Here is a 27,178-nt window from a genome sequence, read left to right as displayed (position 1 = left end):
ATTTATCGAAAAGTGGAATAGCTCCCAAAAATTCATGATATTGACTGCCTAAATGTAGGAGTTATATGTATCACAAAAGTTCACGTCTGAACAATCAGCAAATTACATATATGGGAGCTATAACTTATTGTGGGCCCACCTTGATGATTTCCATCAGACGTACAGACAGACAGACGGACATGGCCATATATATTCAGCTTGTGTTCATATCGATGCACAATTCTATGGATAACATTTCATGTTCATGAAAGCTATTCAAAATTAAAAATATATTGCAAATTTTTAGCTGTTATTAATCTTTTCTTCTTTCCTTCTTTCATTATCATGTGGGTTCCTAATCTTCTCTCTGTATCTGTGTCTGTATCTTTGTGTTTATCTTTATTATTATGTTTATCGATTTCTTTATGTTGAGGTTTATCCTTAGGTTCATCTTTGTCTATATATATACATCTTTGTTTTAATCTTTAAATCTCCAGCTTTATTTTAAATTTTAATTGTACCTTTAATTTTTTTATAATTTTTTATCTTTTTTTTGTCTTTAATCTTATCTTTATCGTTATCGTTCCCTTGGTATTGATGTGCCTGTTTGTCAATATCTCTTTATTGTTTGTTATCTTCATCTCTTTATGAAATTTGAGCTTTATCTTTTGTCTGAACCTGCATGTTATATCTGTTTCTTTAGATAACTGTATTTTTATTTTTATTTTATTTGTTTTTTTTTTTATTCCGTATCTGAGTCTCTTTCTATGCCCGTACTTTAGGTTGTAAACATGTCTTTGTCTGTATTTTTTTCTCCTTCTACTTATCACTTCGGTCCCAACGTTCTCATTTTTCTTTGCCTGTATTTATTTTCTCTTTTCTTTTGAATTACCTTGATCTCACTTCATTCTCTTTCGCAATTTTTTTAATTTCAACAAATTTTGCACCGATCTTTATTAATCTCATTCTCGATTTAACTCAATAAATCCCTCATGTGATTTGTTAATTGCCACGTACGCCCACCACCTTCTCTACCAACATATTATCCTCTACGCCAGCGCTAGCAACATGCCGTCGCCCGATACATGTTGCCAGCACCGTCATATGCGCTCAAACCCTACTAATTTTGTGTTTAGCTAAGCTACTTATTAATCGTGTTTTGTGTATCCAGTTTTGTGAGATTTCTATTCAAAATCTATTATACCTTCATAGTATAAACGCCAAATTCGTTCAAAGCAAATCGAATACCCATACCAGTATTGTTATAAGAATTAAAGTTATTTTATGTTGTAGTAAAAAAAAAAAACAATATTATGTACAAGGATATCCATACATACAAATAACTAAATAAGTATGTGTGTTCGTTAAATAATAATACATTGTATGTATATAGTATAATTTACATCATCAATTTACAATACAAACAAGTGTATAAGTATGTATACGTGTGTGTTGTAAGTATGTATTCGTATGCAGGTTAAGAACATAAATTCTAATACACAAACTAACTAACAACACCAAATATTTTGGAACATTTTTCATTTCCGTTTTTCTTTAACACATTTTTAGTACACAACATTGAATTTCAAATTTTTTCACTTGCATTCTTTGCAAACATTTGCATGCCATTAAATTGATTAACGTTTTCTTAATATTTAATGTTTCAAGGAATTCGCTTGACATTTACATACATCTTTTAAGCCGTTTGCTGTGGCAAATTTATATTCACTTAGCAATATATGTATTGCAGCAACATCGCCCTCGTAGATAGTAGCAACAGCAACTTCAGCGCAAGCAACATTTAACGGCGCGACGGCGCCACGGTGACACGAAGTGGGCTGGCGCGCGTTAAACAAACGATTTAGTAGAGAGCTTGCATGTTTGAGAGCATGATTAAATTTTTCATGTTCGATTGAGAGGCCGCAGCTACGTGAGAGAGTGAGTTAGATAAAGAAGAAGCTTCAACAACCATTTAACCACCACTTTTCCGCAAATGAGAGCATTCAAATCAGCAATCGTAATCTATGAGTCTAAGAAATTAAAATTAATGAAATTAAAAGAAAATAGCAAGAAAATTTTAAACAAAACCAATGCAGCGGCATGGGCATGAATATAAATGAATGAAGTGAGTTTAAGCGCAATGAAAGTGGGTGCAGATAAAACACAGAAATGAACTGAAACCGCTTTGAATGGGATGATAGCTACTTCTTGGCGATTCTCGGTGACTTTGGAGAGGCTGTAAGTGCAATATATAGGTAACGGTTTTGGAAAGTAAAAGTCCTTTGCGCACAACTTTTTCTTCACAAAGTACCACTTCTACGGCTTTTAGCTACAAATAGCTTTAAAATTTTTGCTTTCGATCACTACTCTACAAATCGGTCTAATAATCTCTTGCTTTTTGACCTTTTTTTAAATTTCTTACCCGAGTGCATTTGTGCACTTTGTTATTCCTTGAGGAGCTTTCGTGCTACAGAAAGAGCTTTTGAAATTCCACCCTTTGTACAAAGGCGCTCACAACTCCTTTAAACCTATGTAAGCTCCTTATGGTTTTACTGAAGCGCTTAAAATTTGTCATGACCAATTTAAGACGACTAAAAACTCTTGAGGCTGTAATGAGCAGAGAGGGCTTTTAGCCTGTGCATGCTTATATAAAATAGATAGAAAGCTTAAAAAGTTCAGAATTTCATCACCGCTCTAAGGCGGACTCGATCAAAAACATAGACCGCGGGCAGAGCCTTTAAAGATTTCTGTTGATTTTATATGAGCATCAAAAGAGCAAAAGCTCTATAAGTTAGTCGCCGCTCTAAGAGCTTCGGAAAATCTGTATCTCCTACTTTTATTGCTTTCAACATCGTTTTATCGCAAAACATGTCATGCGCTAATTATTTTTCTGACCTCATTACGCTCTCAGCCTATCGAGAAAGAATGCATCCATTGGCTTTTCTCAATCACTGTACATTTTACAAAGCGGTTTTGTCAACTATATTCCCGAATACTATGTATGCATATCCCTTCTCCGAAACTCTACCTCAATATCGTGTACGATCGCTGGTAGTTCGCAGCTTTTGTGCCTCCAATACTGTACTACTCACTTTCCCAGCCTCTGCCTATGCCAACTGATCACCACCAACAAACTGTCCACCTCCCTCACCTGCGCCACTACCACCAACACCATCAGCACCATTAACTCCACTCTCGACCACAAAATCGCGCTCATAAACCAAGCTACCGCGTATCACGCCCTCACCACCAGACATCGAATTGCAATATGATCGGGGACGCGCGCGTGCGGCGGCATCACGACGACCACTGCGCCTATTTACATGCGGCGCTGCTTCGGCATTGACTTGCGCCTGCTTCGACTGTGCTTCGCCTTTCGCATCGCGTCGCACGGAACCCGACGACGACGAGGCCAGGCGGTCATAGCTTTTGGCGCGCACAATGCTGAAGCCTGCGTCCACTATATAGCCAGGTGGCGCATCACGCACTTGATCGCAAAAGTTTGCTGACGTATTCACGTGATGCGTCGCCGGCTGCGCCGACTGCTGGTGGTGATAATTATGCGACGTCTGTTGTTGTTGGCGCTGACGACGCGCAATACGCGAAGCGACCGGTGAGCGCGGTACGTACTGTGTGGGCATGGCATATTTCTCGGTCACCTCAGGTGAGAGATCGGGGTAAGGCGCATGGCCGGAACGTGGCTGGAAAATGTGTGGACGTGGCGCAGGAGGTGGTGGAGGTGTAACCTCCGAGGGTGAAATGGGCGTGTCGAATGAATGTGGCGGAATGGTGGGTAATGGAATGTTTGTTGGGCGTGGCGGTTGTTTGGCGACTGGGCTCATGTGGTGATGATATTGCGCAGACATGGGCGACGACGTATGCGTGGGCACCGGTAGTGGCACTGGAATGGGCTTATTGTAGGCTGGATGGAATGGTAGGCCGTTTTGTTGGTAGAGAAAACGATTGGCAGGATTCATTAGTGGCTGTTGCTGTTGCTGCGCGCCTTGTGCAGCCTGTGACTGCAACAGCATTTGCTGTTGCTGTGCATGTGGCTGATAGTTGTAGGCGGGTTGTAGTACAGCGCCGCGCTCTAAAAGTATCTCTCCTTCTTGGAGAGCCGGTGGCGGTGGCGGTGGTGGTGGCGCCAACTGAGAAATGCTGCGCGTGAATTGCGGTAAAGCATTGTTGTTAATCGTATTTGGACTAGCATTGTTGTTGGGCGAAATCTGCGTGCCTCCAAATGAGTTCAACGACACATACGAGGGATTGTTATTCTGGCCGACGAAGAGTGCGCCTGGCGTTGGTTTCTGGAAGGGTACATAGGTAATACCGTCATCGGTTTTGAAATTCTGCAGCGAGAAATTGTCGTCCTCTAGACCCTCCTCCAAGTTGCGCGACAGGCGCTCGTTGGACATTTGCGTATACTTGATGTCTGGACGATGGATATTGGTCATGGAACCCCCAGCGCTGCTGCTGCCGCCGCCACCGACGCCGATGCCGACACCATTAGTGAGATTCGCCGCGCTGCCATTGTTGATGAAGCTGCTGTAGCTCGTCGACTTAGGCGGCTTGGGTTTAGCGTGAATGCGCGCGAAGTGACCGCCACCAACGCCGCTACCCATGCTACCGTTATTGTTATTTACATAGTTAGTATGGTTATTTAAGACATTGCTGTAATTGGTGTGGTTGTTGTTGTTGGCGGTGCTGCCACTATGGTTGCTATAATTATTGTTGATACTATTGCTGAGACTAAATTGGCTATTGCTAAGCGGACTGAGCGTGGCTTGCGACGAGGCGGCGGTCATGCCCCCGCCACCGCCACCGCCACGACCAAAACCGCCAGAGCTAGAGCCCACCACACCCGCACACATGCCATTACCACCACCACCACCCGTGCCCGTGTAGCCAAACCCACCACCACCATGGCCGCCACGCAAGCTCTGTGTCAAATTCAAATTGGAATTCTGCAGCGAAGCATACGAGAGCGACGATGTGGTGTTGTCGTGCGTTGAGGAGTTTGGTGTGCCAGAATTTTGTTGTTGCTGCTGCTGCTGTTGGTGCTGCTGATATGTCGTACCATTCAAGAATTGCCGTCGATTGCTGTTCGTGTACAGCTGATCCGCTTTGGCGGTGCTGTCGTCATAGTAATGCTGCCCGCCGCCACCGCCTAATGACGTCACGGTATGCGTTTGTGGTAGCGATTGTTGCCGCTGCAACATATCTACGGGGAGTATGGTGTTGCCCGTAGACGAGCCGATCTTATTGCTACTCTTCGGGCTGTAAAGAATGCGCGTCAGTGTACTCGTTTTGCTTGCGCTGAGCGAGTTGCAGTTGCCATCGCCGCCACCGCCGCCACCACCGCCGCCGCCACGACCCTTTCTCGCCGCGCCACCGCCGCCATTGCCAATTCCACCGCCACCAACCCCACCACTTTGGCTATTGCTGCGGCTGCGGCTGCGGCTGCGACTATTGTTGCTTTGACTCTGACTCTGACTATGATTATGACTATGACTACGGCTATGGCTATGGCTGTTGTTGCTGATGCTGTTCGTGTGTATTAGAAATGTGTTACTGTTAAAATTATTTGGTTGCTGATGATGACTGAGCTGCTGCTGCAGTTGCAGTTGCTGTTGTTGCGGATGAATTTGGTGGTGGTTGTTATTGTTGTTAAGTGCTTGGTGATTGTTGTGATGCTTGTTTGAGAGCAATGTGGCGCTAGCGCTTGCCGAGGTCGGTATGCTGCTGTAGCTCACGTACATTGGATGGACCACCGTGTGCTGGGGACTCTTGGCGTCGCCATTCACGAAATCGACTGTAAACCAGAGAATTATAATTGTTGTAGATTGGCTTGTTTGTTGTTGGCAATTTGCAGTGAATATTTTCTGTTTTTTTTTATTTTTTCCCTATTTTTTAGATTGACATTTAAAAATATATTAATTTTAATATTTTTGTGATTTTCGTTTAATCAATTTGCGATACTTTTACTTCGAGTTCTCGCTTGGTTTAACAGAAAAAAAGTTTAAATTATTTAAATTATTTTCATTCATAAATCTCATTTGTGGGCTTGCACAACAAAATAAAAAATTATAATTAAATAATTTTGATGATTTTTTTGTTTAGTTGAGTGATTAAAAATTTTGGTTTTTGGTTTGTTCCAAAAATGTTTGTGGATATGTGGCAATGTGTTATTGTATAGTCGATATAATGATGTCTTAAGATACTTTACATACACAAATACAAACATACATACATATATAGATACAAATAGATATGCATAAGGGAGATTCTGTAGATACAACACACGTACATACATAAATAATTATAATACACACATACAAACGATAAATTTGTGGTAGGATTTTGACATACATTTATATATATATATATATATATATAGTATTGTGATTTTGATGCAAATGTTTTTATAATCGTATCAGAAATGTTTGCTTTAATGCAGTGATGCACACAGAACGAAAAAGCTTACAAAATAATGTTGATGATGATTTGACCTAATAAAAAAGTAGGAAAGTATGGTTAACTGGCTTTTCTTGCGTCCAACGCAGCCTAGGCTATTAGGCCGAAGGATTTTTATTTAATTGGGCCTTTTCTCAAAATGTTTGTCCTAATAGTGAGAGGTGAGCTGTTCTTTAAAGGTGCCGAAAATAGTCTGAGATTAATGGTTCTGGCACGATGTTCAATCAAGAAAGAATGGGGCTAATATAATGAAACTCTTCAGCAAATCAAAATGACTATTCCAAAAATAGTTCCTAACCGCCGAAATCTCCTTTTGCCAAATGCGGCAACACTATTTCCTTTCGCGCATTTCAGCTTTTTTCGCTGGGTGCACCAGAAAGCATAGATGATGGGAGTTAGTCGTTAGTACAAGACCACTATAGGACACAAGTATGTACATTAGACTGCATCACTCCCCATACAAAAAAAAAAATCGCTACTATTTTTCCATTGGAATTATGAAATCTGTTATACTTTAAGACGTCCTGCAAAATATTTCGGAAAAATATAAAGATATACGTGAGCTGGACCAATTTAAAAATATCTGCAAAAATGGAGTTTTTTATGAATAAAAATAGTTTCTTAAAGATTTTTTTTTGAAAAAAATCCCGTCAAATGACAAGACGGTTGAAGCTTAAAAAATTTGCATAAAAATGTTAAAAAAAAAATAAACAAATTTTCAACGGAATCGCAATGATGAGATTCTTTCTACTGAGACCCCATAAGTCTAAAACAGAGTAGTTTGGGCCCAGTTATTCAAGTCTTTCGTAAATCAATCTTTGAAAAAAAGTAAACAACAGCATCAAAAATCTCATTATTACGATTCCGTTGAAAAGATTTTTAAATATTTTTATGCAGATTTTTAAATTTAAACTGTTTTGTCATCTGAGCTGTGTTGTTTTTTTTTCAGAAATAATTTGTATTATTCAGAAAAAGATATTAATCAGTTCTTGCCATGGAAAGCGCGAGCACTTATGCGCCGGAACAAACGACTGACTATTTGACTAGAGAAAACTTTTAAAATCTATGCGGCATTTGCCATAAAGATTCCGCTATTATTATATTAAACCCGTAAATAAGAACTATACATATGATTTTAGATTGGAAATGGTGCCAGGCATATCAATAGTTGGAATATTGGAGATGGTGCTGACGGCTGGGAATTTGTGGAAGACAACAGTCGAAAATTCAAAGTAAAACGTAGGAAAAGAAAAAATGCTCCATCCGTTAGGATTGGCTATCATAGAACCCGGATAGCCGTGAAATCGTCATGAAATAGCGTATCAGCAATTAAATAAGAAATTGAACAGCGAACAGACATCAAAAAATATCTTTATAAACAAAACTTATGTACCTAAGTATGCCTTAGGGTGGTCCTTAAAAAATATCAAAATCATGTTCTTCCCACAAAATAAAGAAAACCACGAAAATTTCAATACTGATTTTTATGGATCACTACCTTGGTTTGAAAAATAAAATTTTTGTATGACAAAAATTCGACATTATTTTGACTTTGACCGGCAATAGCTCACCGATTTTATGAATTTATATGAATAAGTTTCAACACGCAGTTATATCTGGTCAAGGGCAAGATTTTGTCGAATTGTTGTGGTAAAAAAAAAATTAAATGTTTTCAACCCCTGGTAGCGGCCGCTAAAATTTTTTTTACAATTTTGAAATTTTCGTGGATGTCATTAATAAAATTTTGACATTTAAGGACCACCCTACATGAAATACAAACATTTGTTTGGCATGTGCGTTTAGCAGACACACAAACAATAATCTCTGCATGAATATTTATCTAAGCAACTCAGATTGAATGCCCTAATTTTATTTTGTATCAGTATCAGTTTCCATTAAAATTACGAGTTTAAAAAGTAAACAAACGTAAGTGATGATAGACAGAGTGAATCCAGAAAATGTCAAACTTAAAATGGATTTCATTATCCTTAATGCAGATAAACGAAATGTAGCAACTTAGCATAGAAAACTGCACATGCAGAAAAGCATAAATTATGAATATACATATGTACATATATGAATATTGACACATGTTTGCAAGAATTTTATATATAAAAAAATAACTAACTAAGCTTAAAAGTTTCAGAGTGAATAATGGATTTGTTAGTAAATATGTGGTCGGTGGAGATTAGTAAAGCATGCATGTTATTTACGGTGACGAAAATGTGAATAAGGAAGAGCAATTTTAGCAAGCTTTGGATATTTTTTTGTTAAACATTTTTTATAATTTTTTTTTTTTAATATAGCTTACTGTCTAAAAAAAGCATGTAAATCAAAGCTTCAACCTTTGTAGAACATTTATAAAAATTTGACAAACTTTAACAAATGTTCATCAAAATTTTAAATTTTTTTGACAGAATTTTATCGAGTATTTCACGAGAGCAATTTAAGTGAAAAATGATTTTAATTTTTTGAATTTTATATGCAAATTGACCGAAAATAAAAAATCATTTTCCACTTAAATTGCTGGGGAAACCGGCTGTATGAAATATAATTAAAAAGCTCCAAATTTTCATGAAACTTTGTCGAATTTTCCTAATTTTGGTACATTGTTTGCAATTTTAACTTGCAGGACAAACTTGCAATAACAAACACAAAAAAAAAAACGAAAAGGAAATAGCCAAAGAATATTAAAATGTATCTTCCCTATTTATATTCTCGCCACTGTACATATGGTACTTTTCCAGTAGCGCACATAAATAGCCACGTGGAAATGCAATAGTATGCAGTAAATAAATATTTTAAGCACAAAAAATGTATTTTCATAACTTTTAGAAATTTGTTATTTTACCTATTGTGAACCGTGAATTAAAGCTAGGAACGTGTTGAAAAATTATGTACAAATGCTTATACGATATTAGATAGTTTTTTTTATATACACAGCAAAGCATGCGGCATTTGATCTGAGCAGTATTTAAATATCCGTTAAATTACTAATCATGTAATTACGCCTCCAATTCAATATGCAATACAACAAATACGCAGGTTCTTACTATCTGCTCAAACCAAAAGATTAATTCGATTATGTAAGTAGTTAATTATGTTCTTATGAGTGGGTGGGTGAGTTATGTTTGGTAGAAAACAATAAAACATAAAAACGAATGATTTTTAAAAGTGAAACCCACAAGCAGTTTTCTTGGTAAAAAATTTTATAGTCATTTTTTATTAATTACATAAATATTAAAATTAATATATAGATAAACGAAGAAAATTACTATATTACTTTTTGTTCTGTGTGAATTTAGTTCTAATAATACTTTTTACTTTTTTTTTTAAGATTTCAATTCCTTTTGATTTATTTAATGTTGCACCGTCGTATGCATTTGGTTACAGATTTCGACTTAATAAGCGTTTTATTTTCGATAGTTATCAGTTGACCCAGAAACGATGAAAAAAATACGTACGTATTTTTGAAAAAGTTTTATTATTTTAGGGCGAAAAGACGAAGATTTCTCTATAAACTATTTTTATTGATTTTATTCACAACACTATGCTAATACTGTATAAGTAGGAAAATTATGTCTTTAATTTTCAATTTTGTTTGAAGTCCCTTTGAATTCATTAAACAGTATTTCGTCTTAATTTTATAAGACAAGATATACATATTTTTACACGGAAAAATGGTGACTGAGGATCATCGTAGCTGGCCGGAATATTAAGTCATGGACTTGGACGACAATTGGTTTCAGCAGGATGGCACGCCATGCCACACAACCCGTTGCACAATCGATCTTTTGCGCACCAAGTTCGGTAATCGTATTACCAGTCGCATCGGCGATGTCACTTTAGATTTTTTTTTTTTTTGTTTTGTGGGGTGCTTTGAAGGGCCGATGTTACGTGAACAATACATTAACGATTCAGGCCCTTTAAGCAAAAATCGAGCAAGCCATTTTAGAGATAGAGCCAGAAACCGTCCACAAGGTCTTTTTCTTTTGCAAAAACATCAAGCTATCAGCAAAGAAAATTGATAAATAAAGTTGTAAATGGTAAAATTAAAATGAGTAATAAATTATTTTTTATGAAATATGACAAGGAAAGAAGGTTTCGCATACGCCATGTGCAAACTATTAATAGAATCATAAAAATTAAATTATTACACATTTTCATTTGACCATTTACAACTTTTTTATCAATCACTTTTCTTCGTTGCTAGCTTAATGTGTTAGTACAAGAACAGGCTTTAACAGAAGTCAACAGAATATTCAAAACTCTTTTATTTAAAAATTTTTTCCTTGTTGCAGTTTGCAATTTTTCATTTACAATGCAAACTTAAAATGCAAATATCTTATGAAAATGCCTTCCCTACAGCGTAACTACTGGAAATATTTGATCTTTCAAATAAACCAATAATATACCGAAAAAAGAATAATTTTTATTCGCTTTTTAAAGTTTTAAAAAGTAACTTTTATAAGAACCACCCTATAGATCTTTCTTCCCCTTTTCTATTTTGCCGAGAAGTTTCTTCTCTATGCGATAATCTTTTAATTGGAACATGTGTTTTTTGTAATTCAAGCAGTTTCACAGTCGCTAAAAAAGGGTACTAAAGATATTCCACTTGCTATCGATTGAACTTTGTACTTGAGTGGCGTGTTATAATTTATAGCTGTTTAATTAGATTTATACTACTTTGCAAATAAAGAACCTCTGAGACCTGTGGCTCATCTGTCGAAATTTAAAGTTTCGCACATATTCCACTTCCACAGTCTTTTTGTGGGATTTTTCTGTATTCGGCATAAAGTTTAAGAGTTTGATTTAAATATCTCGTTTTTGTTAAAACATGAATCATATTTTTATACAAAAATAACCAACAAATTTCAGCTTGGAAAACATTGTAAATATTAAAAACAAAACACCATTCATCCACTTTTGACCGCCAGTGTATGTAAATAATGGCTCTCTATAAGGTAAAGTACCAGGTTAACCGGTTATCCGAGCTTTGCCCGGAGTGCATATACTTTTTAAAGTTTTCACGATTTGGATAGCTTTAAAAAAATATATATTTTGGTAAAAAATTTTCGATTTCGATATCTATTAAGTAAATTTCTTACCCCAAAATTTAGGTGGCAACCCTAATCTGTAACTAATTTCGAATAGGTGGCAACCTTATACGACTCTTCTCGGAGATAATGCCTATTCAGATAGCCTTAGAATCCAAAACATTATCTGGGTACAAAATTTTCGCGACTTTCCAAACCGTTTACCGATCTCTAAAACGCAGCCGATTTTGCATTAGGTGCTCGTTTTCAAACCATAATAAAACCAGGTCTTAAAAAAAGCGTTTAAAGTACTTTCCGAACAACTTATCGACCCCCAAAAATGCTTTTGTTATAAAATCCTTTATAAAATGAACTGCTAAAGTTACCACATAAAGGGCGTGGCCCTCTTCTCCAAATACTTTATCTCCAAATACTTTATATGGTAAAAGGACTTTCTTCTCTTCCAAAAAAAAACTGGAAATCCATAAAAAAAATCTACACTTTCTTAACGTTGGTCCTAAATTGCCACGACCATTTCTAAAAGATTCTTCCATTCTAAAACAAAGTTGCGAAATAAATTTTGTTAAAAAAGGGATATTCTATCGAAATCAGCATTTCGTAAACTTTAGTCCTAAAACTGACATCTTAATTTTTAGGGATTTGTATTCTACCAGAATCCAAAAAAAAAAATTCATTTTTGCAAACACACGTTGCTTGACAAATTTTAGTAAGGTATATCCCATATAACCGTACTCATTTATTGCAAATTTATTTTTACTTTTGTTACTTGCGGTCTCTTAGCAACCCCTTTACAAAAATACATACTACTGTACTGTATGTATGCATGTACGCACATTTACGCCCGTAGCAAAAGCAAAATCCCATTACTCACCGCCTGCTGAACGCTTATGCGCGCCTTGTAGGCAATCTTATAAAATTCATAACAGTGTTTGCACACAGTGTTTGCAAGTAAGTGTAATAGTAGTGTGTGACGACTACTCGACATTTGCATAAAGCAGATCAGCGCGCGAAAATCGAGCAAGAGTAAAGTAAAGCAGCGCCATAAAGACGCCATTGGCAGTGAAATGCCAAAAAGCGCATAAACATATTTATGCAGATTCATACAGTTGCGTTTACATGTGTGTATGAGTACAAGCGTGTACGCATTTGCCTGAATGCATGTCAAGGTAGTAGTAGTAGTAGTAGTAGTAGCAGTAGTAGTAGTGAATATAAAGCAGGCGCATCACGGGGTTGCATGCTTGCTTGCGCACATTTTTTCGCTACTTCTTTTATACTGTACTCCTCACTTGTCCTCGTAAATTTTTTCGAATATTTCTTTGGCAAATTTCTTCTTAGTAAACTTTCGCTGTGTGCTTTTTTGCCTTTCTCCTTTGAATTCTCTCTTTACTTTTCTTTGCACTTTTTTAACTTTACTGCGGCACATTTCACTGCACTTCATAGTTGGCTGTCGCCTATCTTTGACATTTTTTTCTTTTTAAATGATTTTCACTTTCTTTGCATGCGTTCGTTGGAAAATTGCGATTTAACTTCCGCCCTTTTGTTTGCCTACAAAAAAAAACAAAAAAAACCAAGAAATAAAATAGGCTAAATAAAAGGCAGTTGAGCAGCTCAAGCGATGAATATTCAACACACAAATTTATGTTCGGAGGGCTCAGCGTACCAGTTCGCATACACATGTAACTTTTTGTATGCCCATTGTTGTCATTGAGTCTCTCTGCTCGCTTAAGGTGTGTATATTTCCTGTAACTGTACCTTTGGCTGTAATGTTCGTAACAGGCGCACAAAAGCTGGTAAAAAGCTTTTTATTGCATATTGGCACACGCAGACAGATGGTTGAGGCGTAGTAGCGGGGAGCTTGTTGGCGTTTTTTTATCCTAGTCACTTCGCACACAGGAAATTCTTCCAATTGGTACATCGCTGGAACTAGTAAGCTAGCAATAACTAGTTATGTAAAACTAACTGCTTTGAAGGATAAAACATCGCCTTGAATTGTTCGACCTAGTTGGCTACTAGTTTGAGAGTAGCATTTTGAGTCTCCGAGTGCCTAAGCCAAAGATTTGAGCTTGCAATTCACTTTAGAACTAGTAATAGACTAGCTACATATGAGTATTTCCAATAATGTGTTAATATTTTTAAGATAAACTATATTTTCTTCATAAAGATATTTTATACGTGCATTGTGGAGGTATTCTCAAGATTTAGATGCCAACTCATCCCATTCGCACATTTTTGCAACTTGTAAACAATTTATGGTTCTAAACAGATACATATGCACACTTATGTATAAATAACCAGGGCTCGAAAATAACTCCTAACCGAAAATCCATATTGTTTTTTCTCGGATACTTATCATATTGCGCAGTCACATAAAGGTTTCTCTCGGAAATTTATATTTCAATTCAAGAAATAAATCTCCATTACTGAGAGTTATATTTCAATTCTGGAAATAAATCTCCTTCGCTGAGATTTACCTAGGAGACTTCTCTGTAATAGTTGCTGGTTTTCGATGATTAAGTGAGAAGAATAATATTGGTCGAGTAGTGGGTTATTTTTACCCGGGTTGGCTGTTATCTTTATCCGGCTACCCGGATAGTCGGGTTTAGTTGGTCGTGGTCTCGGGTTGTGGGTTATCTTTATACGGGTACCCTGATATGGGGTTATCTTTATCCGAGTACCCGGGTAGGTGGTTATCTTTATCCAGGTACCCGAATAGATGGTTATCTTTATTCGGGTACTTGGATAGCGGTTTATTTTTGTTCAGGCACACGGATAGATAGTTATCTTTTTCCGGGTACTTGGATAGAGGGTTATATTTGTCGGGACCCGGGTAGTGCGTTATCGTTACACGGGTACCTGTATGTAGGATTTGTTTTTACCGAGTACCCGGGTAGGCGGTTATCGTCATACAGATACCTGGTACCAGATTATATGTGCCAGATTCCCCGAATAAGGGTTTTCTTTATCTGTGTACCCAGATAAATATTTATCTTTATCCGAGTACCCGGGTAGGTGTAGATTTTATCTGTGCACTTTGGTAGTGCGTTGTTCTTTTCCGCGCAACCGGGTAGAGGTTAATATGTGTATGCATATCCGGGTATCTGAGTAGCGGGTTATCTTTAACCCGATATGCGTTTAGAGGGTAATATTTATCCGGCGGGTAGCGGGTTACTTTTATCCGGGTACGCCGGTAAGAGCTATTATTTATTCGGCTACCCAGATAGGGGAAATCTTGATCCGGGCAGTGAACTGCCCAACCTGCCTGATATAATAGATCAAGAATCAAGTACAAGTTAAGTTGTTACATGGGAAATGTACGTATAACTACAACCGGAGGAGATTTAATTTTATTTCTCATTAATATTCCTCCTTGACTGAGAAGAATTTTTATTTTTCATTTACATTTCGCCTTGACTGAGAAAAATTTTTATTTCGCTTCGGTAAAGGTTTCCCTCTGAGAGCAACCAATAAAACATTGTTAAAAAGTTTCGGTTAACCTCCGACTGCTACTTTATTGCTCCTTCGATAAGAGCTATTATGCGAGCATTTTAATTGGTTAATAGTTATCTTCGAGCTCTGTTAAGAATGTGTTTATGACACTTTTCGCAGCATATTAGTAAGCAAATGACTAGTTCCTAACTAGTTACGAACTAGTATTTTTAGGGCCAGCGCATTCAAAATGCCAATACATTCAACAGCTTTCAGTTGGCCTTATTGCTTATTTAGGCACAGGCTTCAGCCGAATGCTTTCGCATGCATTTACGACTAGTTAGTTACTCGTTTCTATAAGTGAAATACCGAATGCTACAACTGTATGCATTTACGTTGCTGTGCGCTAATATTTACAATCCAAGCTACATACTAAGTCTGCACAGATACCATTAGCATCCTTTTGTGAGCTGCAAATCTATGTCACTCATACGCACCATACGACCTACAATCTATGTACATACATACATATGTTTGGATGACGACCAATGACTCTGCCAACTGTCATGTGCAGCGCGAAACGAGTGTGACATAAGAATTTATAGTTTTCGGTAAAATAGACTAAATAACTTTAGCAGTTTTAGCTGCCTAAGTACAAATCGGGTTTGCTCATTGAGTTAAGAATACACTTGTTTCAGCCATTCGTACTTTAGCTAATAAATTACTATATCTTCCATTGGTACAAAAAATCTACCGTTTTTTTTATCTGACAGATTTATAATCTGCTACATCAAAAATTATTAAGTCAGGTTATGTCATTTACCTTTTATTAGCCGCGCGCACATCATTTGTCAAAGTCTATGTGACAAGAGCGAGGATAAGTGCTGAGACGCACAGCTGGAGGACTTTGGCCGGGCCGTCAAGTAGTGCCTACGCAAGTCAACTCAACAATCTTTGGGGTATAAATTGCACACATACATACATATGTATATGTGTACGTACATAAATACATGTTTGCCCCATTCACACTTGACATTTCTAGTTGGGTGCGATGGCCCTACGGCTGCTAGAGACTGACTACTACATATTGGCTGGATGTTGACTGCTACATCTGATGAGCATATTTTTGTGCATTTCACTTGAAAATCCGCATAAACAACAAGAACAGCAGAAGGCGCACAAACAACACGCCGCCTACTAAGCAATGCATGCTTTTCATATATTCTTCATACATACATACATACATACATAGTAGTCATAGTTAGCCGCCTGCATTTGAATTGATTTGCTAAGCAGTTGCTTTGTCTGTCACAAAAAGCTGTAAATGCGTGTCGCAAAGCGCATAGCTCAGCAAATATGCAGCATTCGCCAGTGTGGGTAACTGATATCAAACTTGTTCTTTCTTTCGTTTTTGTGTGCTGGAGATGCATTTAGCCAACTTTTATCTATGTATCCTCTATTTGCCCACACAGCAGCAAAAACAAAAAAAAATGTTTGTGTGCTGCAATGTCAGTGGCAATGAAAAAGTTAATGCATATAAAAAATCAACGAATGACTCTATGCAAACTACGTGTAACTATTTGACGTATGCAGCAGCAGCTGGAAGGGTTGTAAAAGTGAAAACTTTCTGGTTTGACACTAATGTCAATATGAAGGTGAGTGATGTCAATAATGATGTTAGTTGATACACACATCTCTTCAGGGTTATTATGTTTGTTTTGACAGTGGCATTGAGCAGGTGATTTTAAAGCGCTTTAATATTTTTTTTTTTAATGCGGATGGCAAATGTGACATTAATATAATAGAATGCTTTTTTAAAGAGATATGCAGTCGACATTGCGCTTTTGTTAACTTTTGCCTTCATTTTGCATATTTTCTAAGTTAATAAGCAGAGATACACTTGAAAAAGTTTTAAAAATTGAAGCTGTAAAACTTAAAATTTTCTTTTTACAATTTTCTGCTAATTATTCTGATTGAATATTTTATTAACAGTGGAGGAATCGATATCGTAATCATTAATGCTTACTTTATCGATATTTTAGCGTTATCGTTATCGAAATTGTTATCGTTATTTTGCCGTTATCTATAAACTAAATGTTTCTCTCATATTTGAATTGTATCGCTATCGATATGGATATTCTAGTTTCTATCATTATTATTATCGATATTATTATTGTTATCGATTTCTAGGTTTCAAAATTTTTTTTAGTATATAAAAAAATTTAAAGGTATCGATAACGATGTCGGTATTGCTTCATGAGCATGCGGTAATACCACATTATCGATATGCTGTCGATAAAGTAAATTATCGAAATAGTATTTCATATCGTTGTCGATTTATAAACCTACTCGCAATGCTAACTGTTATCGGATTTTTTACGTACAAAATATGTACATATATGTTGTTTTATCTTTTGCTTTTTTATCGATATCTTTTTAGATTTTTATCCCTACTCTCTTTTCCTAATCATTTATCTTAAGACCATCGTTTCAGATATCAATAAAAAATACAAGCTTTCGATAAAATTTACTGGTTACTGGTATCGCCTTAAAGCGTATTCAAAATTTTAATTTTATCGTAGTTATGTATGCATTTTTTGATTGCATAAAGCTCAAAGCTTTTATGATTTTAGTCGAAATCTGCACCAAAGCACACCCTTTTTTATTAAAATAATATCTACTTTATCTTTTGAGAATAAAAATTAGATTTAAAATTGATCAACTTACATCTGTCATCTTCATCGAGGAATATGTAACTTATTAATATGGCGCCTAAAATACCAAGTAACTGAAAGAAAAAGAGAAACAAATATGAGAAGCGTTATTTGATATTTTTTTTTTATTTAAGATAAGTAATTTTTTTTTTGATATACATACTTATGTACATAAAACTTGCAAGAGCGAAAATATGTTTTTTGTTTTTAGATAAAATTTAAATGAATTTTTTTGTACTAAAACTTTTTGTTTTTTACTTTTTTTATTTGACTTACCGCTAAAGCACATTGCACACCCGATTGTACTACTTCGACTATAGTATAATCTAATAAGCAATCATCCACACGTTCCGGACGTATGGGACGAAATGGATCGTCTGAGGTGATATTCACTGGATATGTTGGCTTGCAACCATAACCGTTCACCTCGAACCAGGAGACGCTACCGGTGCCCAAATTGAGCAGATCGCTGTCCTGCGGGCGGAGAAGTGTGAAAGAAAAATAAATGGAATGTGTAAGAAAAATTTGACATATGTATATATGTAGGTAGGTACATATGGACAGGAAAAAAGTATGTAAAGGCAAATTCTATGAGATTATTTCAATATGAATATCGTCAATCATCAATATGAAAGGAAAGCCATATTTTTGGAAAAATGTGTTTTTAAATATTTGTTTAGCTGCTTTTAATTACGAAAATCCAAAGCCAAATTTTCTCTCTTTAGCAGACCCGTAATCATTTCATATATAAATGTTTACTTCTGCAAATTTTCACATTTTTCAAATAGGGCCTTTTGCATTGATGTTGACGGTTTAAATATTTTTTTTCTAATAAATCATTTAATAATATAGATAATAAAAACATGCAATGCTCAAATTTTAAACAAAAAATTATATAAAATATTCACATACCCGATCCAGTATGCCTACATTCAGGTAAAAGCATATCAGAAACGCATTCCAACCAATCCAAATGAAGCTCCATACTAAATACTGAAAGCGGGAAGAAATTTGAAACAAAGTTGAAATTTTATTTATTAACTATTAAAAAATAATTTGTATTGTACCTACATATATCAATTTTGTTTAATCAGTATATATATAAATATGTATATATTAAACAATTATGTAAATTAATAAAGTTTTATTTTTTCTACTATGCATGTATATTCCTGTTCTACTTTTTGCTGCAATCTCATTCAAAATGTGTCAATACGGAGTTCATAATAAAGCAATAAAAAAATTTAGTGCATAAAACCAAACAACTTATGCCACTTCTTATCGCTAAGCACCAATAGTTGAACTGCAATGCAGTAAATCTTTGTTTGCCAATCGACACCCTGGCGTATGCGTAATCTCTATAAGGGCAGGGGAATACCTACATAAATCATTGTATCAGCAAAAAAGCATACTTAGCGATAAGCTTTATTGCTCTTTTTTATTAATTTTGTGTTTGAGAAAAGCGTACCGTAATCGTTTTGTTTGGCATAATGCATAATGTCGAAAATCATATTTCCTTTTATACATATATACATACATTCATACGTTGAGACCGATATTGATAAGATAAGAGTAAAAAACTAACAAAAATAAGAAGGGGGGAAAACGAAAAGCAGAGGAGGCGCCATAAAATGGGAAACACCGCAAGTACAGTTTTTATAGTAATTAAGGGCAGATGCTATTACACATATTCATATCTACACAGCCGTGACAGATGTGCGCTGATATGTAATATAACAGGGGAAGCGAATGATATTATTACACGCAAACTAAGTATATATGGGGCACTCCAACGGGATGGGTGGGACAATTTAATTCGCTTTTATCAATCTTTAAGTAATTTCCCTTTAGCTATTAATTTTAAAAGTTTCAAAATGTTAACGTATAAAATTTACACAGAAATTAGACGGAACAACGATGCACAGCGGTCAATAAATGGAATCTAATGTTCATAATTCACTGCAGCCTTCATTTCTCAATCAATTTGATTAATTTTTTTTTAAATGAAATCTAATAAAATTTGCAACAGACTAGTTGAGTCCAATTTTCGAATTTTTATTTATTTATATTAAATTTTGTAGTGCAATGTGCAGAAAAACTGCCAATTTTGACGAAAATCGATTCTACCGTTCCAGCTAATAAAAGTTTCATAATAAAAACTAGTTACAACCAATTGTAGGGTTCTCCCAAAATGAAAAAAATATATATAGAGTAATAATTTGAAATGTTTAAAAATGTTTCACCAAAGTTTTTTTTTTGGCTTTTATAAAAATTTTGAGTATGCAGTTTTATAGATCAATAAATTTTAGTATAATAAAGTGACTGCACTTTCCTCTAAAAAATTGATTATAAGCAAATACAAAATCAAAAGTTGGGCCCAACTAGTCTCTTGTAAATTTTATTAGCTTTCTATAAAAAAAAAAACAAAATTAATCAAATTGGTTGAGAAATTAAGGCTCCAATGAATTATAAAGATTAAATTCCATTTATTGAGCACTGTGCGATGGCACCTGCATCTCTGAGTTGATGGTTACGTTTCCCAATTTTAAACGAACTACAAAAATTTCCGCCGCTGTGGTGTAGTGGCGCTAGCATTCCGAAGGGTTCAAGCCCAGTTCAACGCAACATCAAAAAAATAAAAAAAGGGTTTTTTCTAATAGCGATCGCCTCTCGACAGGCGTGGCAAGAGTGTATTTCTGCCAAGAAAAACAGCTTCTCACAAAAATGCAATCGCCGTGTAAGCGCCAATCTATTATTTTTATTATAAATATTTCCATCATAGCGTCTTTCTCGTATGTAGCTAAAATAATAGTAAGGTCCATTTTAAGTTTTAATGGCATTATTATATTTTACGGTTTAAGAAAAATACTCTTTTATCCACTATTGAGGATACATAGTTCGTGAGTAAAACCCTGGTTTATACTGGTTTAATATGAGTATTTATTATACTTTTAATAAAGGAACCTTATTTAAACAATGGGAAGCTTACTTATTTAAAAGTTAGGTTCACAAAAAAAAGTTTTGTTGCGACGGCCAGCACTTTCAATAAGCATTTCTTTTAAAGCTGACAACTTCTTGCCAAAAATAAATTATTAAATAAATTAAAACATATGAAATACTATAGAAGTGGTCTCGGAATGTATCAATTTTTCCTTATGAAAAATACTGGTACTAAAAATCAGGGACGAAAAATCGTTTCATTGAGAACCGTGATTGTTAATTTTAAGACAACGGAAAGCTGGTTCATATCAACTTCCATATCGTTTATCATTTTTTGTGCAGCAAAAGGCCTTGTCTTAAGTCTTTCCTTTACTTAATTTGCAAAATAATCTGTCTGCTCTTTTTTGGTTGATTTTAATACTCAAACATCTCAAACTAAAGCAACGCTATGACAGAAAGCTTGTTCTCGCTCTCGTTCTTCACGAATAGTTCGGAGAAGATTTGTTCCCGTTTCATTCTCTGTCAGAAAGTACCTGACACTTTAATTCTAAAATTGTTCTTAGAGAGAAAGTTCTTTGGATTTTTTTCTCATTTTGCTCGTTGCCAGAACGTTCCGGATACTTTTATGCCCAGTTTGTTCTCTTCAAAATGTTCCCGCAGGTATTGTTCGAATTTTGTTCTCTTTGGGAATGTTTCACAGGGTTTTATTCTTAAATAATTTCCGTGGAGAGCTTTCTCGACAGTTTTGTTCTCTCTTTCGTTCTAGTGAAAACACTGTCGAAGATTTTGTTCTCATTTTAGTTTTAGCTTTTAAGCGTTCTTGAGAACAAAACTGCGAAAACGAAATTAAGTTTCGATCATACTTTTTGTTCTAGGTCCCTACTAAAAATTTGGAAAATTAATTTTCGGTACTTTCGGTAAAATAAATAGTTAACAACACATCATTTTTTTTTTAGTCTAATTCTATTAGTCTAGTTGGTAACAAAGGGCTTTTATCTTATGCAAACTATTTATAAAATGTATGACTTGACCAACTGTGTAGATATGCACAGTCTATTTTTTATTATTTGCATTGTTTGAACGAGGCTAATCGAAATAGCAAAAGCAGCATTTATCAGAGTTGAAGCAGGGCTCACATATAAACTCTCTTTGTTATTATTTATCAAGCGGTTGCTTATTATGGTTGCCTTTAGTGCTACTAATGCGCTCTTATTCGTATCTACATACATAAAAATTTAAAAATAAATATGTATATGATAAGAAAAATTGATAAACCCGTGCAGTGCAATATTACAACTTTGTTGTTTTTTTGTTCGACAGCTACACAATCAGTCTTTTTTAGTTTAGTGGCTTTCATTTATCAGTGGGTACTTCAGTTGCCTCTTGCAAACATTTAATAAAATTTATTTATCTAGTTTTATTGTGTAAATTCATATGAAGTATGTATGTACGTATGCAAATTTAATTATCGATGGTCCTCTGGAATAGCGACACAATGCAAAATTCAAAAAATAAAAACTCTTATAATTTTTTATTTTTTTTATTTTTTTTTAAGATAAGTGAGACATAAACATATATGCCTATTTACATATACACATACACATTTCGACATATACATACATATATTTAGGAACACTCGAATACAATATAAACAATTGTTTTTGTTATCAGTTAGTTATCGCCCCTTGATGACGGAAGTTGTTTGAAATGTGTGTTTGCTTTTGTGATATCTTCACTCGGCTACATATTTATGCTTATCTACATAAATACTATTTATATACAACTTTGATATCTTTGTTTAACAAAGCGAGCAATGATAGCGTGGTAAACATTTATAAATGTGTAAAGGTGAAACAGAAAGTGGAGAGTTTAAAAATCTGTCAAACAGAGCAGCTAGCGTGAAATGCATTCAGGCTTTGCACAGTGGTTCAAAATTGACATTTGTATTTGATTTTTGATTTTTTTCTATGTTTGTATTATTGTGCACTAAGCGCAGAAAACTTTGCAATTTTGAGGAAAATCTATTCTCCTATTCCAGTTAATAAATGTTACATAATAAAAACTAGTTTAAAACAATTGTAGGGTTCCCCCAAAACGAAAAGAATCACAAGAAAAATTTAAAATGTTTTATAAAAATTTTATCAAAATTAAAAAAAAAAATTAGTTTCTAGTAAAATGTTGGGTATGCAGTTTTGCACTTGTAACTTGCACCTTATTATAAAATTTAATGATTTATAAAAATTCATACCCAACATTTTCATAAAAACCGAAAAAATAAAAAATAAAAAATTTTATTTTGGGGAAATCTTTTTTTAAAACATTTTTTTTTCCCCCCGTTTTAAGAGAACACTACAATTATTTTCAACTAGTTTTTATTATGTAACATTTACTAACTGCAGCGGGAGATTCGACTTCCTTCAAAATTGCTACTTTTCTGCACTTTGCACTAAAAATTTTAATTCAAACAAACGAAAATTCAAAAAGCGGACTCAATTGGTCTCTTGCAAATTTTATGAGCTTTCCTTTAGAAAAAAAAAAAAATAATAATAATAATTAAATTGAATGAAAAATTAAAGCTCCAGTGAACTGTGAACGCAAAATAGCAATTTTGAACCACTGTGCAGTGGTGGCTGCCGTTTTTCTACGCTCACTGTAGTTTTAGAAATATTGAAGACTCAACTGCATAGGATTTTCAACCCCAAACAAAGCCTTCTTGTTTTTGCTTTTCTTTTTTAATTCGGCAGGAGTCGGTGACCTTCAGAGGTAGAATAGACAAACCAAGAAGTATAAACCATTGAGTAACGCAAGGCGGCGCTTTGCGTCTTACACTTTGCAAGACTTTTCCTAAGCTCCTGCAGCCGCCTCAGCGTGTTTCAATGACCCCCTACACCGTTGAGTGAGTGGTCACTAGCATGAACTGCATTCGTTCTTCACTGCGCGAAATCTGCGAATCTCCGTCGTGAAGTCTACGGCACCCATATTCGCCAGATGCATAAGTGAGAAGACTGGAACTGAACATACGAGCTCGATGGCGCATAAATCCCAACCACGATTCTCACAATAATTCTGGGTTCAACGATCAACAGCCTTCGCTCGTTGTCGGTCAATGCAACGACAATCAATAACATGTTGGGGAAAGTCGAAAAACCGGAATAAAGTCTGCAAGTAGTTTGATGGCAGCACATGGGTGAGAGACAAGGAGAGATCATGCTCGCCGCGTATAAGGCTGGCGAGTAATCAGTGTTTCCATCATCATGCCCACAACAAAATTATCGACAAAGCCAACACTCCGTGCCTCGAGAAAAGGCAGATAAACAAGCTGGGAGGAAAAAACACTTATCCAGCAAACAACCCACTGAAAGTGGGTAGACTACCTGGAAAGTTTGCACATACTTCTTTCGGAAATACCTGGCATCCGAAAAAGTTCGATTTCTACAAATATTTCGAGTCGTTCGTCACCAAATGAAAAATTCGTTAATCAAAAGCTCTATTTCGTACCAGAAAGGTGGTATTCGCGGGTGTTAAAGCTAGTCTTAGTGGATGTGGAAATACGATTACAAACCTTTTGAATCTTTCCTAAAATGTGTAGTAAAAGTCTTACACTGTTGCCTAAACAATTAAGTGTTTGAAAACCTATTTCCTCAATGAAGGAGCAAAAATATACCTATGAATCAAATGCTACGAGTGTAATATGTATGTATGTATGGCTGTAGTTAACAACGTATTTCTGTGAAATATTATTAATATCTCTTGTCCATATTTTATAAACTCAACAAATATATATTTTCTTAGTTAACTCAGCCAACTTCTAACACTTGAAGTTAATCTCATACCATAGATGTATATGTACTTTGCATAAGTTACCATATTTTTAGACAATGCGCTATTTTCCGTCTAAAATAGAAATAATGATTTATATTGTTCTTGTTTATTTTTCTTTTGGTAATTGATTATTCATGCGTGTTAGCATCTACGATTAACGAATATACACAACGATATCAACGATAACGGGGGGGAATCAAAACAGCTGTCCATCGTTAAGTCAAAACGTGCGATGCAATAAACAATCAAATGAATGAAGGTAGACAGCGGAAAGCGCGCAAAGAGGTTACTCGAACTGATTGAGAGTTATTAGCAGTGGCGGTTTAAGCAATGCGTGTGTGTGTGTGGGGTATAGAGCGTAGGCACGTGTTTGGCTAGAAAATACGCGCAATGCGGCAAATTACAATACGACACTTGATATGCAGACGAAATCAATAATAAATGAATTTCCATACACTTGCACTGTGAGAACGATTTAGGCATAAGCTTGGAAATATGTGGATTGATTATCGATGATTACGTCATTGAAAATGTGCGCTGCAGCTCGAACTTCTAGGTCAAATAATTATGAAAAACGTTACCATTTCAAGTGTTTGTTTATATTTTTAAGTTAAAGCAACCACATTGTTTGAACATTTCAATTTCATACTAGCTGGTTTTTCATGAAAAGAATAGTAATTAAATAAAAATATAATCGATTACATGGAGCATGCGTGGAGAATAAATTGAAGCACTTATCCGCTTGGTGAATGCACTTTTGCCTCTTTTATATCAAGAAAACTTTTATAGCCATATTTTTTAGTTAAGTGACACACTGCCACATTTTGAAAGCCCTTCTTCTTCCACATAACTGTGTATTTGTAGCCATTAAAAATTATGAATATCAAACAGGCGAAAACTAGGCAATGACAAACTACTTTTATGTTCATACTTATAAATGTTACAACGGTTTTCTAACTTTTACATAATCAAAAAAAAAATATGCATGCAGGCACTTATTGTACCTACCGATATCACCGAACAAATTAGAGACTTGCTAGTGCGTCCATAAAAATCTAATTCTGTTTGGTTTTGTTTATTAAAAGCAAATAAGTAAATGAAGATAAGTTAAATGATTATTTGCCTGGAGGAGGTGAACCACTCGGCGACCTAATCGGTGAAAGGATATACATATAAATTTAAATAATATTTTATACGTTCTGTGTTTTGAACAGCTACACATTTTTGTGCAATTCTTAAATTTTACCAATTTACCAAAAATTCACGTCCAATTTTTAACCCACCAAAAATGATTGTTCGTGGAGAGATACAAAGATTTGCTAATGCTTTCAAATGCTCAAAAAATGATGACTAGGTTTTAAGTGACCAAAAATTGATGTCCAAATTTTAAATCACAAAGAAAAAAAATTACCATTTTTTTAACCACAAAATTATTAGCTATGTTCATTAGTTAGTTAGCCAAAAATTCATAACTAGCTTTAAATTAGCAAAAATTAAAAAAATACTTTTTAAATAACAAAAAATTATGTTAACTCAAACTAAGGTCGGCTTTTTAAACAAATAAAAATATATGTCCAGTTTTTTAAATTTATCTGTTTGCCAAATACTACAATGAAAATAAAACATACATATAAATTAATGCAACTATTGCATTGAACCCTAGCGATTACAGCATTAAAAATAAGTAAAAAAAAATATATATAATTTTTCAACATTTCCATTCTACTCACGGTTATTATATATTTTATTCTAAAATGATATGCTCCATAAAATCCCAATATGATGAATATTATGTGAAAGAAGTTGACCAATATGGGCGCCCACATGTATCCGAGAAAATCGAATACTTGGCGTTCGATGATTGTTATCTGTAAAAAAAAAGGGGAAATAAAAAACATTAAGTCATTGGTCAATTTAAATTGTACAACTTGCTGTATGCATCATTATACATACATATAAGTACATACATAAATGGCATATCAATAACTTCAATTATGTACAATAACACTAATATATGTATTGAGTTCCACAGTTGAATACCACAATAGAGCAATGTAGTGTAAATGGAATTGCGTGCTGTTATATAAGAGTTCCAATTGAATGCATGCGAACGTTTTTATGAACGTTGTATGACCAGCACTGACCTAGTAGCCTCAATTGCAACACTGCAACATTTTACGCACCACAAAGTCATTAACAGCATACACTAAGGGAGACAAGCATATATGTAACTTTACGTCATACATACATATACTATTTATACATAATGTACATACTTACATAAGTATATATGTACATAAATATATACTTATATACATATATAGAATATGCACGAAATGAAAATGGTTCGTCTTGGTTCTAATGTGTTCATTGGTTTGTTATTTATTATGGTACATACATATATGTATTTAATTGAATTTAATTAGTAAACCCTCTGCAGCGCCACGATACCGAAGTATTGAAAAGAAAGCAATTAGAACCAGTTGAGTCAATCGAAAATGTGCAGAAAAAATTTAATTTAAAAACTCAATACAAACTAGAGGGCTGCATGAATTCATTCAAACTTCTAGCCAAACAGAGTACTGTACATTTGAATATTTTACTTCACATACAAAAAACTCAGCGTTTGGAATTTTGTAAGTTATGAATATACATTTTGTTTTATATGTTTTACCTTCAAATGGAAGAATGTGAATGAATGAATAGAAAACATTCAAATCATTCAAACTCATTTCGGTAAAAGTTTTTTTCTACAAACAAAATTTT

General features: G+C 34.9%; 1 protein-coding gene across 1 annotated transcript; it reads right to left on the bottom strand.

Annotated features, from left to right (window-relative positions):
- Positions 1-1,823: 1,823 nt before the first annotated feature.
- On the bottom strand, positions 1,824-26,310 carry LOC108364834 (sodium/potassium-transporting ATPase subunit beta-1-interacting protein-like). Its single transcript, XM_017618682.1, has 5 exons — positions 26,143-26,310; positions 18,563-18,643; positions 17,927-18,124; positions 17,664-17,724; positions 1,824-5,791 (listed from the first exon to the last, which is right to left on the bottom strand). Exons 1-5 carry the CDS (start codon positions 26,308-26,310, stop codon positions 3,087-3,089), a joined length of 3,213 nt encoding a protein of 1,070 aa, XP_017474171.1. The 3' UTR covers positions 1,824-3,086.
- Positions 26,311-27,178: the final 868 nt, after the last annotated feature.

Source organism: Rhagoletis zephyria, unplaced genomic scaffold, assembly GCF_001687245.7.
Source record: "Rhagoletis zephyria isolate East Lansing unplaced genomic scaffold, Rhagoletis_zephyria_1.1 Rzeph_scaffold_01686, whole genome shotgun sequence".
Taxonomy (NCBI): Eukaryota; Metazoa; Arthropoda; class Insecta; order Diptera; family Tephritidae; genus Rhagoletis; species Rhagoletis zephyria.
This window is presented reverse-complemented; position numbering and strand designations above follow the sequence as displayed.

Coding starts and splice junctions, on each gene's coding strand:
- LOC108364834 (XM_017618682.1), bottom strand. CDS start 26,310: ATGTTTTTTATTTCCCCTTTTTTTTTACAGATAACAATCATCGAACGC. Junction 18,644..26,142: donor GAATAAAATATATAATAACC/GTGAGTAGAATG, acceptor TCCCGCTTTCAG/TATTTAGTATGGAGCTTCAT. Junction 17,725..17,926: donor GTGTGCAATGTGCTTTAGCG/GTAAGTCAAATA, acceptor TTTTTCTTTCAG/TTACTTGGTATTTTAGGCGC.